A 19,634-nucleotide genomic window follows, 5' to 3' on the forward strand; every position below is an offset into this window, starting at 1 on the left:
ACAAACTACTAGAATCAGTAAGTGAATTAAGAAACTTTGCAGGGCTTCCCTGGTGGCCCAGTGGTTAAGACTTGGCACTTCCACTGCAGGAGCACGGGACTGGACCCTGGTCAGAGAACCAAGATCCTGCATGCTGAGCAGTGTGGCCAAAAAATAAAAAAGTAAATAAATAAAGTTGTTTGAACAAAAAAAAGAGGAAACTTTGAAAAACATACAAGTTTTCAAATGCAAGACATTAAGATTCAAGATATAAAAGTTTCAACATATAAAAGTCAACTGTGTATCTATATATTAGCAGCAACTTTTCAGAATAATTTTTGTAACTGTGTTTGTAATAGCAAAAATTTAAATATTTGAGAATGAAATGAACAGAAGATACACACAATACTATGCTGGAAACAATACAACATTGCTAAAGAAATTAAAGACAAATAGACAAAGATACTAAATTCATAAAACAGAAATTCTCAATATGGTTAAGGCATCAATCATATACAACTTGAAGTCATAATCACAAAAGGTTTTTAAGAGAAACTGACCAAAAAAGCAAAACACAGAAGAGTCAAAACATATTTTGAGAAGAAAGAGTGGGAATATTCACACTACCTGATTTTAAATGACTTACTTTAGAGCTATAGTAGTCAAGATCAAGTCTTATGGGCTAAGGACAGACAAATTCATCAGTACGAAGGAACTGAATACAGAAAATCACCCAAATTTTATGGCTATATCATTTTTCACAAAGGTACCAAAGCAATTTGATGGAGTAAAATAAAAATCTTTTCACCTGATGATACTGGAACAACAGGATACGCATAAGGGAAATAAAAGTAAAGTCTGACACCCATATATTACACTATTTTCAAAAAAGTCAGTTCAAGATGGATCACAGACCTAACTGTGAAAAATAAAACTATAAAGGTTCTAGAAGGAAATACTAGAGTATTTTCATGACTAGGGACTAGACAGACTTCTTGGACAGTACATAAAAAGCACTAATCTAAAAAATACTGATAAATCAGACTTCATCTAAGAACTTTAATTTCTGATAGATACCATTTGAAAATGAAGTGGCGAGCTACAGAAAAGATGAAATATTATTACATGCATATCTGACAAAGATTCTATAACCAGAATATATATTTTTTAAACTCTTACAACTCAGTAAGAAAGACAACCCAATTTAAAAATAGGCTAACAGTGTAGAGAGACAATTCACATAGTAAAATATAGTCCAAATAAGCGCATGAAAAGGTGCTTACCACCATTATCATTAGTTATCAGGAAAATGCATATTAAAGCCACAATTCAACACCCTTAACCCATTCCCTAGAATAACTAAAATGAAGAAGACTGATAAGGCCAACTTACGTTATACAGGCAGAGTAACTAGAGCAACCAGCAGCAAGCACTGCTGGTGGGAATGTAAAACAATATGACCACTTTGGGAAATGGTTTGCTGGTATCTTTTAAATATAACACAAACAAAATGTGTGACTCAGCAATGCCACTCTATGTAATTGCCAATGGGAAATGAAAAAATATGTTCACAAAAGTTTTATATTCCAATGTTCATATCCATTTTATTTATATTAGCCAAAATCTGGAAACTCAAAAGTCCATCTAAAGGAAAATGAATAAGCAAAATGTGTTACAATGTGCAATAATTCCATTTAGCAGAATACGACTCAGCAATTAAAAAAAAAAAAGAACTGATATATTCAGCAACATCAGTAGATTTCACAAATATGCTGAGCAAAAGAAGCCAGTCACCAAAGAATTCATATTACAATTTCTAAGAAGTTCTAGGTCAGAGAAAACACATCTATACTGGAAAATAATCGGAAGAGACTCTGGGACATAGGGGTTATCTGGGAAGGGACATAGGGGAACTTTCTGTAGTGACAGAAATGATTTATCAAATGATAAAAATGTGAGTTACACAAATGTATGCTTTTAATAAAAGATGCCAAACAGTGCTATTCACTCAATTCACAGTATGTAAACGTTATCTTAGAAAAAGAACTGTAAACATACTGAAGTGTAGCATTAGTTTGCACTGTAGCATTACCTTTTTATAGAAGGCATGGATTAGCGATTCTTACTTCAAATGTGTTTTGGGATTGAGTAAATGAATAAATCAGCTGAGTAAAATGGAAGTCAGGTTTCTCAATGCTGGAGAAGGGAGTTAAAATACGAAAATGCAGAAAATCAGAATGCACCCTGAAGTCACTGGACTGAAATGGAAGATGATAATATGAATTCACTGTTCATAATTGTAGCTATGAAATAAACAGATATATGCATAGACACGTGTGCAAACAGGGACTGGCATGAACCCGTAAAACTGTATTTCCTAGCTCTGTACACCAAGGTGGCCCAGAAGCAATGACAGAAAAATTCATCTAGACCATCCCTGGAAGAAAAGCCATGATCAACTTAGACAGCATATTAAAAAGCAAAGACATTACTTTGTCAACAAAAGTCCATCTAGTCAAAGCTATGGTTTTTCCAGTAGTCATGTATGGATGTGAGAGTTGGACTATAAACAAAGCTGAGTGCCAAAGAATTGATGCTTTTGAACAGTGGTGTTGGAGAAGACTCTTGAGAGTTCCTTGGACTGCAAGGAGATCCAGTCCATCCTAAAGGAAATCTTCCCTGAATATTCACTGGAAGGACTGATGCTGAAGCTGAAACTCCAATACTTTGGCCAACTAATGTGAAGGACCGACTCACTGGAAAAGACTGAAGGCAGGAGGAGAGGGGGATGACAGAGGATGAGATGGTTGGATAGCATCACCGACTCGATGGACATGAGTTTGAGTGAGCTCCGGGAGTTGGTTATGGACAGGGAAGCCTGGCGTGCTGCAGTCGGTGGGGTCGCAAAGAGACACAGCTGAGTGACTAAACCGAACTGAGACCATAGACCTTTGTTTTTAGTGGAGACTAAATCTAGATAGAAAAATTCATCTAGACCATAGATCTCTCTTTCTAGTGGAGAATAATATTCTCCACTAGAAAGGAATCAGGACTTCTTGGAAAAATGGTTGATTCTAGAGTCGAGGAAGAACAACTAGAGTCTGAAACATTTTGTTGTGCCAGAAAGAAGAAAATACTCAAAAAAGGATAGAAACATATCGTAAAGACACATGGCTAATTGAAAGGCTTCTCAGTGGTCAAATCTGGGACAATTTAAACATAAAAATGAATGACGACAGTAATGGAATTATAGTCCATTGAGTCAGAATCCATTTCTAAATGCAAAGCACGATCCTGGATTAGATTCTGAAAGAAGAAAAAACTTAAGTTTTAAGGATACTGAGAAAGCTGATAGAATTTGCATATGATCTATAGATTAGATAATGATTTGTTTCAAAGACCAATTCACTAATTTTGATTACTATGCTGTGGTTTATAAGAGAATATCTTTGTTCTTAGGAAATACACATTGAAGTACATAGGGGTAAAGCAGTATGTCTCCAGTTTACTCTCAAATGGTTCAAAAAACAAAACATATATACACGTGTGACTATGTAAAGAGACTGCTAAAGCAAATGAATAGAACTGTAAAACAAACGTCGAATCTGAATGAGAAATATACAGAAGCTCCCTATCCTATTCTTGCAACTTTTGTCAGTAAGTTGGAAATCATACCAAAATAAAGTAACAAAAAAACACATACAGTACAACTGGAGCACCTGTTTACCAGGGCCTTACACTGCAGGGCTCAGGGGTAAGCACACAAAAAGATAATGTTTATCAAAGGTTAGATGTACACTTTTTTTTCCAAAATAACATAAAAGTTGATATGAAAAGCATCCTTTTAGTGTGAGATTTATATATTTCTTCCAATTATCAAGTGCCCTGTCCTATGCAAAAAATTCTCTTCTCCCCAGGTTTCAGCAATCATTCTTTTAAATTCCTCGTGGACTTGCCTATGGCCTTTGTTTGGCCCTCATCACACATTCTTTTGAATTGTTTTGCTTTTTAGATATGTATCCCACTTTCTTAACTGGATTGTTAGCCCTACGAGGACAGGAACCACTTATACTAGACAGTATTTTCATCCACTTAGTATTCTAAACATGCGTTGTAATGGTTAATCGTCAGTTGTTGCTATTATGATTTTTAGCTATTAGTTTAATAAAACTGTATAGAATGATTTCTACTAAAAATTCTACCTGAAGTTTTCTTCCTGTAATTGTTCTAGTTGCAACTGTGCATGAAAATATTTTTTCGCAACCATTGTATTTGGATCATCAAAAGATCCATCCAACTGGTCAAGTTTTTCATTCATCATTTCGTTCTCAGAAACTAGTGAATTCTTTTCATCTTGAAGCGCTGTCACCTAAAAATCAAAAACACAAACATAAGCATCAGTAGCAAATAAGAGTTTAGAGTGGAGTTCTAGATTCTAAATCTGACCAAGCCATTAACTAGCCTGGTCAATCAGGCTAGATAAATTCTTAAGGATCCTTCTAGCTCTGGAATTCTGGGTCTAGGAGGTTTGGATCAGAAGAAATAAAATTAATTTTATTAATACAGAGAAAAGAGAGTTAATACATATAAAGCAGAATATCTTCCAAACTTCCTGCTTGCTTTAGGTCAGAGAAGAAACTGTTTCTAAGTCTCTAAAAATGTTATGCACCTATGTACTTCAAAAAAATAATCTGTTTCCCTTTTACGTATAAATGTATTTTCAGGATGCTGTTACCTAGTAAACTGAGGTACAAACAAATATGCACAAAATTACCATTTTAGGTTCATAGTAGAAAATGATCAGATTCACATGTATCTTCAGGGGATAACCACATTATTTGGTTACTGAATCAGCAGCAAAAAACTGAACCCAACTGCACACTAAAACTATTTGCTTAATATTAAATGGATACAAACATGTAACTTTAGAATGACATCTATAGCAATACTTGATACATTTTTAATTCTACTTACACATTTGTGTTAATAAGCATCATTTGCTCCCTTAGTTCTACTTCTTTTTCATTTAAAAATATCTTTAAACATTTAGAGATAAGGCTGCAACCCTTTATAAGACATGCTTCCTGAGTAACACTCGGTAAAGCATCTGCCTGCAATGCAGGAGACCTGGGTTCAATTCCTGGGTCAGGAAGACCCCCTGGAGAAGGAAATGACAACCCACTCTAGTATTCTTGCCTGGAGAATTCCACAGACAGAGGAGCCTGGCGGGCTACAGTTTGTGGGATCGCAACAGTTGGACATAATAGCGCTATCTTTCTTTCTTTTCTTTCTTTAATAACATCAGACATGTACATGGGATTTTACTAAGATTAGTTTGAAAAAGGCTGACTTATCATAACTTACAATACTTTTTAAGTTGTGGGCTTCCCTAGAGGCTCAGCTGGTAAAGAATCCGCCTGCAATGAGGGAGACCTTGGTTCGATCCCTGCATTGGGAAGATCCCCTGGAGAAGGGAACGGCTACCCACTCCAGTATTCTGGCTTAGAGAATTCCATGGGGTCACAAAGAGTCAGACATGACTGAGCGACTTTCCCTTTCACAACATATTACTGCACAAATTTGCTATTTATAGTTTCAAAAGGTGTAATCAACGCAGTCTAGTTACGTGAATGGGACTACATATTAACATAGCGAGCTAATAAAAGCAAATTAAAATCTAGTTATAGGGACTTCCCTGGTGGTCTGGTGGTTAAGAATCACCTGTGAATGCAAGGGTCATGGGTTTGATTCCTCATCCAGGAAGATTCCACATGCCACGGGGCACCTAAGCCCAAGAAGCACAATTACTGAGCCTGTGCTTCACAACAAGAGAAGCTACCACAGTGAGAAGCCCTCTCACTGCAACAAAAAGTAACTCCTGATCACCAGAACAAGAGAAAGCCCATGCACAGTGACAAAGACCTAGAGCAGCCAAAAATAAATAAATAAATAAATAAATCTTTTTAAAAAATCAAATTATATTATATAGTCTTAAATACAGTGTAGGCAAGTTACAAACGCTGTCCTCCAAACGAGTAACACAAAGTCTGAGAAACCATTCCCAGACAAAGAGGAAAGAGTTTTTCTTCCTAAGTACAATGCATGCATCCATTCTTGTCATATAAGCAGTTTAGTGACTATTATCTGTCATGTAATACAATCCTGTTATTCGGATAAAAAAAACAATGGAGAATGCACCCTTTAAGATCCCTACAGAAGAAATGTACACAATTACAGGACAGAAAATGTGGTGCTTTGACGAATTATGCTACTGGGGGGCACGAGAAAAGAGTATCTCTTATTAGCTTGAGGGTAGGGGCTGTTACCTAAAGCCGGACATCCTGGAATGTGAAGTCAAGTGGGCCTTAGAAAGCATGACTACGAGCAAAGCTAGTGGAGGTGATGGAATTCCAGTTGAGCTGTTTCAAATCCTGAAAGATGATGCTGTGAAAGTACTGCACTCAATATGCCAGCAAATTTTGAAAACTCAGCAGTGGCCACAGGACTGGAAAAGGTCTGTTTTCATTCCAATCCCAAAGAAAGGCAATGCAAAAGAATGCTCAAACTATCGCACAATTGCCCTCATCTCACATGCTAGTAAAGTAATGCTCAAAATTCTCCAAGCCAGGCTTCAGCAATACGTGAACCGTGAACTTCCAGATGTTCAAGGTGGTTTTAGAAAAGGCAGAGGAACCAGAGATCAAATTGCCAACATCTGCTGGATCATATAAAAAGCAAGAGAGTCCCAGAAAACATCTATTTCTGCTTTATTGACTATGCCAAAGCCTTTGACTGTATGGATCACAATCAACTGTGGAAAATTGTGAAAGAGATGGGAATACCAGACCACCTGACCTGCCTCTTGAGAAACCTATAACGCAGGTCAGGAAGCAACAGTTAGAACGGGACATGGAACAACAGACTGGTTCCAAATAGGAAAAGACGTACGTCAAGGCTGTATATTGTCACCCTGCTTATTTCACTTCTGTGCAGAGTACATCATTAGAAACGCTGGGCTGGAAGAAGCACAAGCTAGAATCAAGATTGCCGGGAAAAATATCAACAATCTCAGATAATGCAGATGACACCACCCTTATGGGAAAAAGTGAAGAGGAACTAAAGAACCTCTGGATGAAAGTGAAAGAGGAGAGTGAAAAAGTTGGCTTAAAGCTCAACATTCAGAAAACGAAGATCATGGCATCTGGTCCCTTCACTTCATGGGAAATAGATGGGGAAACAGTAGAAACAGTGTCAGACTTTATTTTTTTGGGCTCCAAAATCACTGCGGATGGTGACTGCAGCCATGAAATTAAAAGATGCTTACTCCTTGGAAGGAGAGTTATGACCAACCTAGATAGCATGTTGAAAAGCAGAGACATTACTTTGCCAACAAAGGTCCATCTAGTCAAGGCTATGGTTTTTCCAGTGATCATGTATGGATGTGAGAGTTGGACTGTGAAGAAAGCTGAGTGCCAAAGAATTGATGCTTTTGAAGTGTGGTGTTGGAGAAGACTCTTGAGAGTCCCTTGGACTGCAAGGAGATCCAACCAGTCCATCCTAAAGGAGATCAGTCCTGGGTGTTCTTTGGAAGGACTGATGCTAAAGCTGAAACTCCAATACTTTGGCCACTTCATGAGAAGAGTTGACTCATTGGAAAAGACCCTGATACTGGTAGGGATTGGGGGCAGGAGGAGAGGGGACGACAGAGGATGAGATGGCTGGATGGCATCATCGACTCGATGGACGTGAGTCTGAGTGAACTCCGGGAGTTGGTGATGGACAGGGAGGCCTGGCGTGCTCCAATTCATGGGGTCGCAAAGAGTCGGACACGACTGAGCGACTGAACTGAAGTGAACTGAGGGGCTGCTACAAGACTGATAGAGTAGAAACAATACCTTGTCTTCAAACTAGATAAGACTCTCCTGAAGAAGGAAGAAGAGCAAGGGCAAACTTAGTTTTCAATATCTAGTGGGTAACCAGCCTTGTTCATAACCATGTATTTCACATAGTGGTTCCAGAGCCACCCCAGATGAGTGGCTTAGAATGTCCAGAGGTGGTTCTAGATATCTTTTAATAAGATGCCATGGTGATAGTTTGTTCACTCTGTACCTGCCTCTGTCCCTTTCTGTTCCTCTAGTTTTTCTGTCTCTCTCTCTGAGCTACTTAAAAGAAAGTTCAAAATGCTAAAAAAAAAAATAATGCTCTTTTCTGACACCACTCAGATTTAATATTTTTATATTAGCTTATTTAAAAACTTAAAACATAAATTTCTATAGCTGGAGTCCTGTTTCACACATAATTTTCAGACACCTTTAAGTTTGAAGATCACTGCCTCACTATATGTGACCCAATGCTGGGTAGGAGTATGTTTCTCTCTAACAACCTAGATAATATATTCAAAAGCAGAGACATTACTTTGCTGACTAAGGTCTGTCTAGTCAAGGCTATGGTTTTTCCTGTGGTCATGTATGGATGTGAGAGTTGGACTGTGAAGAAGGCTGAGCGCCGAAGAATTGATGCGTTTGAACTGTGGTGTTGGAGAAGACTCTTGAGAGTCCCTTGGACTGCAAGGAGATCCAACCAGTCCATTCTGAAGGAGAACAACCCTGGGATTTCTTTGGAAGGAATGATGCTAAAGCTGAAACTCCAGTACTTTGGCCACCTCCTGCAAAAAGTTGACTCGTTGGAAAAGACTCTGATGCTGGGAGGGATTGGGGGCAGGAGGAGAAGGGGACGACAGAGGATGAGATGGCTGGATGGCATCACTGACTCGATAGACGTGAGTCTGAGTGAACTCCAGAGTTGGTGATGGACAGGGAGGCCCGGCGTGCTGCGATTCACGGGGTGGCAAAGAGTCGGACACGACTGAGCACCTGAACTGAACTGAACATACTGTAAGCAAGAATAACCAGCCTCTGTTACTGCAGTAAGTGAAGGAGAGCTACTGATGGCTGCCAGGTATTAGGATTAATGGTTGAGTAAGGCAGAGGAAAGAGCTGTTGATAAACTCATCCTAACTTGCCCAAAGGCCCCATAATCACTGGACAAAAACTATAAGATTACACGAGTTTCTCAAACCTTACATCAAATTCTCATGTGGGTTTTTTTCTTTTCTTTTTAAAGTACACATAATCAGGCTTCCTCCTGACTTAGTGAGTCAGAGTTTCAGTTGTTCCAGAGTCTGTAACCTCTGCACAGAATGCACATAGATCTTTATTTAAATGGGTTATGCCTCACCATGAGATCTTTCACTACAGAGTTCTTGCATTTTTTAATTCTGATTAAAACATGTTTGCTAACTGGACTGTGCGAACAAGCAGTTTTCTCCCCAGAAGGGCTCATGAATTTGCATCTGTGCTCTTCTTTAGTTAATGCAGTTAACACTTCTTCAGTTAATGCTCTTCCCTGCCTCAGCATTTTGGGGATATAGCTCCTCCATTTTCTGGCATCAAAGTTGTAGAGGAGCCCGATTTTCTTATCTTTGTTGGTGATTTGGCTTTTCTACCTGCGTTACAGAGTTGTTTTGCCTTTATTCCTGAAATCTGAGAGCTTAACCAGGATGAGGTTTGATGTTAATTATTCACTGATTTGTTTCTAGCTGAAATTTCCTTTTAAATCTCACTTCACTGTCCTACCACCTAGTCTGAAGTGTTCTTATGAAACTGTAATGCTACATAAAGCAAAAGTTCTCTAAGCTTGTGCATGCGTGCTAAGTCGCTTCAGTCATGTCCAACTCTTTGAGACCCTATAGACTGTAGCCTGCCAAGCTCCTCTGTCCATTGGATTCTCCACGCAAGAATACTGGAGTAGGTTGCCACGTCCTTCTCCAGGGGAACTTCCTGACCCAGGCATCAAACCCGTGTCTCCTGTGTCTCCTGCACTGGCAGGCATTCTTTACCACTAGGCCACCTGGGTAGCCCTCTTTAAGCTCGCCTACTATCTTTTACATAATCTATAATGTTCACACAGATGTTATGCTTTTATTCTTTTCATCCAGTTCATGCTTTGCTGGCAGTCAAGATACCCTATTTGTTTTGGCAATGTTGAAGACTTCTTGGACATGCTCTCCAATGTACCCCATGGCCCAGTATCCTTTCCCCTCTAAGTTATAGCTGGGACTGTTTTTTCTCCACCACTCTATACAGCCTTGTGAATGGTGAGGGAAGGCAGTAGTTGTGGGGGTGGGGAAGCGCAGCTTAGCCAGTGGGCAATCTTTTTTAATAACACATGGGCTAGGCTATCATTTCTGAGGCTTAAGTACCTCATACAAGGACAGTGAGAATGGTATTCCATTTCCGTGGAGAAATCCCTTTGGGCATCAGTGCAGCCCCAATTCAGTGTGTGGCCCTATATCCTTTGTTCCTATCAGAACGAGTCAGGCCCTTAGTTTCTTCTTAGCCATTATTTCCACTCATATCTAGTGCAAATAAAATGAAGAACTCAAAGATTGGATTTCCTTCTGATTCAGATTACTGTGAGAAGTCACGAGATTTTTGTTGACTCCCCAGGAAGAACAAGGAATGAAGAAAGAACAGCAGGTTCCTGCCCTGCAGCACCTCTGTCAATATCATATGCCTGTTTCTTTCCTTGATCACCAAACTTTTTAATTTATTAGGTTAAGCCCTTTTGCTTGTTTACCTGCCCTTGGTGAATTTATTTGCCACCTGTTTTTCTTTTGTGGTTCATTTGGTTGGCTATTAAAAAAATTACCCCAAATATAAAGATCACTCTTCAGTTTTGTTGTTGTTGTTCAGTTGCCCAGTCACATCTGACTCTGTGACACCATGGACTGCAGCACACCAGGACTCCCAGTCCCTCACCATCTCCCAAAGTCTGCCCAAGTTCATGTCCAATCCAAGTTCATGCACCAGTGATGCCATCCAGCCATCTCATCCTCTGATGCCCTCTTCTCCTGCCCTGAGTCTTTCCCAGCATCAGGGACTTTTCCAATGAGGTAGCTATTCTCATCAGATGACCAAAGTACTGGAGCTTCAGCGTCAGTCCTTCCAATGAATATTCATGGTTGATTTCCCTTATGATTGACTGGTTTGATCTCCTTGCTATTAATTGGACTTCCAGGAGTCTTCTCCAGCACCACAGCTTGAAGGCATCAATTCTTTGGTGCTCTGCCTTCTTTATGGTCCAGCTCTCATAACTGCATGTGACCACTGGGAAGACCATAGCCTTGATTATATGGACTCTTCTCAGCAGAGAAATGTCTCTGCTTTTCAACACACTGTCTAGGTTTGTCATAGCTTTCCTGCCAAGAGGCTATCATCTTCTGATTTCATGGCTGCAGTAATCATCCACAGCGATGTGAGAGCCCAAGATGAAGAAATCTGTCACCACTTCCACCTTTTCCCCTTCTATTTGCCATGAAGTAATGTAACCTACTGTCTGGTTACATATGATTAAAAACAAACATTTTTCAAAAATAATTTTTCTTATAAAATTAGGGTATGCCTCATATACACCTGTGTTAAACTCATATTGTTAATCAATTACTTTTTGTTCTGATTATATGCAGTAGTCATTTATTTCACATGTGTAGCAGATAGTTGAGGGTTGCCTCTATTTTGATATTGGAATTAAAATGCCAAAACCTGGGATGTCTATACTTTTCAACTAAAATCAGATCATCATGTACTCTTCACCACGTATTACAAATACTGAAACATTTTAACTGAATTTTGTGTTCTTTTTTAAAAAAGAATTTCTCAGAAAACTTACATACAGAGATCTTACATAAGGCTGGTAACACCTGAATGAGTCAGTCCTCTACTCTTTACATGAGGTATTCTGGAAGAAGGAGATAATCTTACTTGAAAATAAAACATTTCAGATGCTGTGCATGTGGTTAAGAAGGAAGAAAGGGAAAAACATAGTGAGACACAAGTTTTGTTCAAATATAAACACTGGTTTTGTTCAAACATAGAGGGAGGATATTTAATGATGAAGTTAGGAGATTTGGATTGGTGCTGGTTGTCACTGCCCTGCACATCTGAATCACCCTGACCAAGTCACTTCTCATCTCATTTGCAAATCATGAAGGTTAGAAATACACCTAGCCCTATAATTTTAGATATTTAAGCAAGGGTGTTGCCACCACAAGCCTTGTTCCTTGTCCTCATACTTTTCAGAGTCAATTATTTATGTAGCTAATTATTTGAAAGAAAAGTGCAATTCACATGAAGCATATTATGATGGTATATTTAACCTTGACTTATTGCATAATTTCATATTTGCACTTTCATCTAATAATAACAATATATGCAAACACATACATAACCCCTTATGTGCCTGGCCCTCTTTAAGAGCTTCAAGTATATTAATTCACTTAATCTTCACTATCACTCAGGGAAATATATACTATTATCACAACATTTCTCAAAAGAGAAAAATGAAGCATAGAGAAACTAAGCAATGTGCCCAAGCAGACACAACTAGCTAGTAACATGACCAGGACTTCCCTGGTGGCTCAGCTGTAAATCCACTTGCAACTCAGGATCTTCCCTGGGTCAGGAAGATCCCCTGGAGAAGGAAATTGGCAACCTACTCCAGTATTCTTGCCTGGGAAATCCCACGGACAGATGAGCTTGGTGGGCTACCATTAATGGGACTGCAAAAGAGCTGGACATGACTTAGCAACTAAACAACAACAACAGTAACATGATCAGGTTCTGAATACAGGAAGCCTGGTCTGACGATTCACCCCTTTAACTATTTAACTACTGTTTCTCATTCCCAGTTTATTTTGGTAACATGTATGTGCCTATGAACCTGAGAATTACATACGTGTTCATATACACATATATGTTAGCAAAACAAACTTTGCACCTGCATTTACTGGAGGTCAAGCACTTCTAAGTATTTCCATAAAAGACTCCACTTAATACTCATACCTTATAAAGGAGATACTTTAGTTTCCCCTTTTTACAGAATAAAAAATTAAGCCCTATCTAAGCAGTTGAAATTCTACAATTTGAATGATCTTCTCAATGGAGTAGTTACGCCAGTAATTTTCAACTCTAAAAGAAAAATGATCAAATTTATGTTTCAATATTCAAGTCTATAGCAAACTCTTTCAATGGTTCCTCCATGAAATAAAACTCAATCTCCAAAACACTTTACCAATTAATTAATTAAATAAGGCTTATTAATTCAAAGAGGAAATTACTCTCATATCCATACCTGCATATCTAGTTCTTGGCATCTTTGCCTCAGTTCTTCTTTTTCTGCTAGTGCTTCCTGAAGTTCTTCTAGGGCCCTTTTAAGCTGAAACAGAAAATGTCCTAATTCTTAATAAATCATATTTTGAAACAAACTGAAAAATATACTTTTATCACAACACACATATATACTGATGTTGGAAACAGTTTCAAAATTAACAAATGCATTTGCCTCTTCTGTTACCATTTCCCTTCCAACCCAGGTTGGGTTATACAGAGGAAGAGACTATCTTTTCCACCAGGGAAAACAACTGTGTAAAACAACCAGGGAAAGGAGCCTTGAGTACAGAATATTAGGGTTCAATATTAAAGGAAAGCAACTGTGATAAAAATCACATTTCCTTATTACATAAATTAGAATTTAGCAGAATTTTTTAAATTGTCTGCTATTTAATTATGTAACTATACAGCATGAGCTACATATGTATTAATAAAAATCAGGACAGTTGAATGCCACTTGACTCTTCAAACACAATCATTAAAAACTGTGGAAATCAACACTACCTGCATTCATGAAGGAATGTATAATAATATTTAAGATCTTATAAGAGAACAAACTGTCTAAATTTCATGGAGGATAATATCTTGTATGTGCTCTCCGACGTAAGCCTTTAAGACAGTACTGGGTTTGCCAGAAAGTTTGTTTGGGTCTTTCTGTTAAGATGTATGGAAAACCCGAATGAACCTTTTAGTTAACCCAATAACTGACAGAGGAACGCTACTGCTGTTAAATTTTCCTCACATACTGAAATACTCACCTGTTGTTCTAATTCTCCAACAGCATCATTTGTCGGAGAGCTCACGATTTCTTTACTCATCAACTAGGATTAAAATAATAAAATTAAGTACAATAAACTGAGTCATACACAGTAAAAATAACATTAAGGTGTTTTATGTTTAATTTTTCCTTGCCTTAATATGATGACCCTTATTTTACTCAAATAAAAAATATATAGCAGTTTAAGCTAAATAACTCAATGTGTGAAGACAAAAAGTAGTATGTGCTTGAAATATGTAAATAGATATATTTAAAATACTAATGTACTAAAAATTATAATACAAATTCTACATAAAATCGAGCACATTAAATAATTTTAAAGAATGATTCTTATGTAACATGAGTGGGCACTTTAAAAATTCAGCTATAAATGAGTTATGTGGCAAAATTCCTAATCCAAGAAGCCATTTTAAATGTAGGAGCTACAATTATATGAGAAAAAAGATACTGTAAAATAATTTCTTTTGCATATGTGAGACATGTATATTTATGCATAGCGATGTTTTCAATTCAAACTAGCAATGCAAACTCAGGGTATATCCATTTTTCAAGTCCTATATGCTGTCTCCCTTTAAGTCATGACTCTTCCAAACTAACCCTTCACTCAATTTTCCCTCAGGCCTGCTCTTCACTTGACTTCATCTCAGCCTTCTGGTCTGACTTTAAGAATGAGTGCCAAATGAATTCTGAATCTTTATGACATAACTTAAGATAACCAGACTGGATTGAACCCAGATGACCTGGCTCTGAAATATAATTATCACTGTATTTGCTCACAGTTCTAACATTCTGAAAATGCACATAAGATACATACACACACACACTTTAAATTTCAGAGATGATTATTCTATCTGGCAGAAAAAAGAGAAAGTATAAAAATTCCTATCTGGAAAGATGCTGTTTATCTTGCTTAGCTGAAGTTACTTAAAAGAACTTAATAGTAATTTAACTTTTAAAATGCAGAGGTACTAAAATTGGGCTTGAAGTCCTTATAAGAAATTTTGGGGAAAAAGAATGAAGGGACGATACAACAGTCAAACGTAAGTCAACCTACTGCAAAGGGCACTTTTATACAGTAGTGAAATATACATCCATAAAGTTTTTATGAACAGTTTTATTCAATTTGGTTTAAGATTTTTATACATATGTGATTATGATATAACTTACCTCTTGAATAGCAGTCATGACCACGTGTTGAACAGACTCTTCCAACGTCATTATATTCTGAATATGTTCTATGATTAAAAAAAAAAAAATCAGATCTCATAAAAACTCTACTCTTTACCCACAGTAATTCAGCCATTCAATTAACCACATAAAAATTCATTCACTACACATAATTCTTTGTGCAAGTACAATACTTTTTCCACAAGAAATATGTCCACTGAAAACAAATATGCATAATTGAAAATATTCATATAAATATTTATAATGTTTTAAAGAAAATCTCTAAGTTTCTTATAAGGAAGAAAAAGAGAAGAAATTGCAATTAATCTTAGAACAACTATGACAATTTCTCCTATCTTGTTAAATATTCAACATTATGGGATAAATTGACATGTACAGGTACAGCACAGAGATATTATATGTTCAGTTCAGTTCAGTCGCTCAGTCGTGTCCGACTCTTTGCGACCCCATGAATCGCAGCACGCCAGGCCTCCCTGTCCATCACCATCTCCCGGAGTTCACTCAGATTCACGTCCATTGAGTCCGTGATGCCATCCAGCCACCGCATCCTCGGTCATCCCGTTCTCCTGCCCCCAATCCCTACCAGCATCAGAGTCTTTTCCAATGAGTCAACTCTTCGCATGAGGTGGCCAAAGTATTGGAGTTTCAGCTTCAGCATCATTCCTTCCAAAGAAATCCCAGGGCTGATCTCCTTCAGAATGGACTGGTTGGATCTCCTTGCAGTCCAAGGGATTCTCAAGAGTCTTCTCCAACACCACAGTTCAAAAGCATCAATTCTTCGGCGCTCAGCCTTCTTCACAGTCCAACTCTCACATCCATACGTGACCACTGGAAAAACCATAGCCTTGACTAGACGGACCTTTGTTGACAAAGTAATGTCTCTGCTTTTGAATATGCTATCTAGGTTGGTCATCACTTTTCTTCCAAGGAGTAAGCATCTTTTAATTTCATGGCTGCAATCACCATCTGCAGTGATTTTGAAGCCCCCCAAAAATAAAGTCTGACACTGTTTCCACTGTTTCTCCATCTATTTGCCATGAAGTGATGGGACCAGATGCCATGATCTTTGTTTTCTGAATGTTGAGCTTTAAGCCAACTTTTTCACTCTCCTCTTTCACTTTCATCCAGAGGCTTTTAGATCCTCTTCACTTTCTCCCATAAGGGTGGTGTCATCTGCATATCTGAGGTTATTGATATTTCTCCCGGCAATCTTGATTCTAGCTTGTGCTTCTTCCAGCCCAGCGTTTCTCATGATGTACTCTGCACAGAAGTGAAATAAGCAGGGTGACAATATACAGCCTTGACATACTCCTTTTCCTATTTGGAACCGGTCTGTTGTTCCATGTCCAGTTCTAACTGTTGCTTCCTGACCTGCATATAGGTTTCTCAAGAAGCAGGTTAGGTGGTCTGGTATTCCCATCTCTTTCACAATTTTCCAGTTTGTTGTGATCCACACAGTCAAAGGCTTTGGCATAGTCAATAAAGCAGAAATAGGTGTTTTTCTGGAACTCTCTTGTTTTTTCGATGATCCAGCGGATGTTGGCAATTTGATCTCTGGTTCCTCTGCCTTTTCTAAAACCACCTTGAACATCTGGAAGTTCACGGTTCACGTATTGCTGAAGCCTGGCTTGGAGAATTTTGAGCATTACTTTACTAGCGTGTGAGATGAGTGCAATTGTGCAATAGTTTGAGCATTCTTTGGCATTGCCTTTCTTTGGGATTAGAATGAAAACTGACATTTTCCAGTCCTGTGGCCACTGCTGAGTTTTCCAAATTTGCTGGCATATTGAGTGCAGTACTTTCACAGCATCATCTTTCAGGATTTGAAACAGCTCAACTGGAATTCTACCACCTCCACTAGCTTTGCTCGTAGTCATGCTTTCTAAGGCCCACTTGACTTCACATTCCAGGATGTCTGGCTCTAGGTGAGTGATCACACCATCGTGATTATCTTGGTCATCAACATCTTTTTTGTACAGTTCTGTGTATTCTTGCCACCTCTTCTTAATATCTTCTGCTTCTGTTAGGTCCATACCATTTTTGTCCTTTATCGAGCCCATCTTTGCATGAAATGTTCCCTTGGTATCTCTAATTTTCTTGAAGAGATCTCTAGTCTTAGTTCCAGACAATAAAGCAATAATCACAATAAAGTGAGTCACATGAATTTTTTAGTTTCCCAGTACATATAAAAGTTCTGTTTACAAACTACTGTAATCAATTATGTGACAATAGCATTATATCTAAAAAAAAATGTACAAACCTGAATTAAAAATTGCTTTAACAAAATCCTAACCATCATCTGAGACTTTAGTAAGTGCTAATCCTTTTACTAATAGAGGATCTTATTGATATCTTGATGGTGATGGCTGCTAGGAAAAAACCAAAGAGGGCGCTTGTGAAAGCTGGGGTGTCTGTGGCAATTTCTTAAAATAAGACACCAGTGAAGTCTGCTGTATCAACTGACTCTTTCTTTCACAAATTTCTCTATAGCATGCAGTGCTGTTTGATATCATTTTACACACAGTGTAGCTTCTTTAAAAACTAGAGTATATCCTCTCAAATCCTGCTACTGCTTCATCAACTAAGTATGTAATTCCTAAATTCTTTGCTGTCATTTCAGCAATCTTCACGGCATCTTTGCCAGGAGTAGATTCCATCTCAAGAAACCATTTTCTTTGTTCATCCATAAGAACCAACTCATCTATTAACATTTTCTCATGAGATTTAGTCATATCTTTAAGCTCCACTTCTAATTCAAATTCTCTTGCTATTTTACATCTGCAGTTAAACCCTCCATTGAAGTCTTTAACTGCTTAAGTGAAGTGAAGTCACTCAGTCGTGTCCAACTTTTTGCGACCCCGTGGACTGTAGCCTACCAGGCTTCTCCATCCATGGGATTCTCCAGGCAAGAATACTGGAGTGAGTTGCCATTTCCTTCTCCAGGGGAATCTTCCCAACCCAGGGATCAAACCCAGGTCTCCCGCATTGGAGGCAGGCGCTTTAACCTCTGAGCTACCAGGGAAGATCTTAACTGCTTAAGTCATGTACAAGAGTTGAAATTAGTTTTTTCCAAACTCCTGTTAATGCTGGAGTTTAATGTTAATTTTTACCTCTTCCCATGAATCATCTACGTTCTTTCTTTTTCCCCTAAGGCAAACATTCCTTTACCTTTTTAATTTTTATTTTACATTGGAATATAGTATATTTACAATGTTGTGTTCATTCTGGGTATACAGGAAAGTAGTTATACATATACATCCAGTCTTTCTCAGAGTCTCTTCCCATATAGGTTACTATAGAGTATTGAGTAGAATATGGTAGTTTGCATGTGTTAATCTCAATATCCTAGTTTATCTGCCCTCCCCACCTTTCCCCTTTGGCAACCATAAGCTTGTTTGCTAAGCCTGTGAATCTGTTTCTGTTTTATAAATAAACTCACTTGTACAATTTTTAGATTTCACATATTAGTATATCATATGATATACGTCTTTCTCTGTCTGACTTACTTCACTTAGTAACAATCTCCAATTGCATCCATATTGCTGCAAATAGCATTATTTCATTCTTTTTTATGGCTGCGTAATCTTCCACTGTGTATATGTACCACATCTTCCTAACCATTATCTGTTGATGGACATTTAGGCTGCTTCCATGCCTTGGCTATTGTAAACAGTGCTGCAATCAACACTGGGGTGCAAGTATCTTTGCTAATTAGTTACCTTCAGATATACGCCCAAGAGTAAATCAAATCTATTTTTAGTTTTTAACTCTATATTCTCTATAGTGGCTGTACCAATTTATATTCCCACCAACAGTCTAGTCTGACACAAACAAATGTAAAGATATACCAAGTTCTTGGATTGGAAGAATCAATATTGTCAAAATGACTACACTGCCCAAAGGTAACCTACAGATTCAGTGCAATCCCTATCAAATTACCAATGGCATTTTTTGCACTCTAGAACAAAAATATCTTAAAATTAGTATGGAAACACAAAAGACCCTGAAGAGCTAAAGCAATCTTGAGAGAGAAAAATAGAGCCAGAGGAAACAGGCTCCCTGACCTCAGACTATACAGTAATCAAAAGCTACAGTAATCAAACAGTTTGGTAATGGCACAAAAACAGAGGTGTTGATCAATGGGACAGGATAGAAAGTCCAGAGATAAACTCACATACCTATGGTCAATTAATCTATTAACCAAGGAGGCAAGAATATAAAATGGAGAAAAGACAGTCTCTTCAATAAGTGGTACTGGAAAAACTGAATAGGTAAATGTAAAAGAATGAATTAACATTCTCTAACATCATACACAAAAATAAATTTTAAATGGATTAAAGACCTACATGTAAGACCATATACTGTAAAACTCTCAAAGGAAAATATAGGCAGAACACTTTTTGACATAAACTGCGGCAATATCCTTTTGGGTCCACCTCCTTAGAGTAGTAAAAATAAAA

The 19,634-nt window shown here is 37.9% G+C and overlaps 1 protein-coding gene across 1 annotated transcript in view; it reads right to left on the reverse strand.

Moving 5' to 3' along the window:
* HOOK1 (hook microtubule tethering protein 1) overlaps positions 1–19,634 on the reverse strand; it is a 65,918-nt gene that overhangs the window by 28,411 nt on the left and 17,873 nt on the right. Inside the window, exons 6-9 of the mRNA XM_052637571.1 lie at positions 15,154–15,221; positions 13,967–14,029; positions 13,171–13,254; positions 4,182–4,348 (exon numbers count right to left, since the gene is read on the reverse strand). Coding sequence (XP_052493531.1) covers positions 4,182–4,348; positions 13,171–13,254; positions 13,967–14,029; positions 15,154–15,221 — 382 coding nt within the window. The remainder of the gene's footprint in view (positions 1–4,181; positions 4,349–13,170; positions 13,255–13,966; positions 14,030–15,153; positions 15,222–19,634) is intronic.

This window comes from Budorcas taxicolor, chromosome 3, assembly GCF_023091745.1.
Source record: "Budorcas taxicolor isolate Tak-1 chromosome 3, Takin1.1, whole genome shotgun sequence".
Classification (NCBI taxonomy): domain Eukaryota; kingdom Metazoa; phylum Chordata; class Mammalia; order Artiodactyla; family Bovidae; genus Budorcas; species Budorcas taxicolor.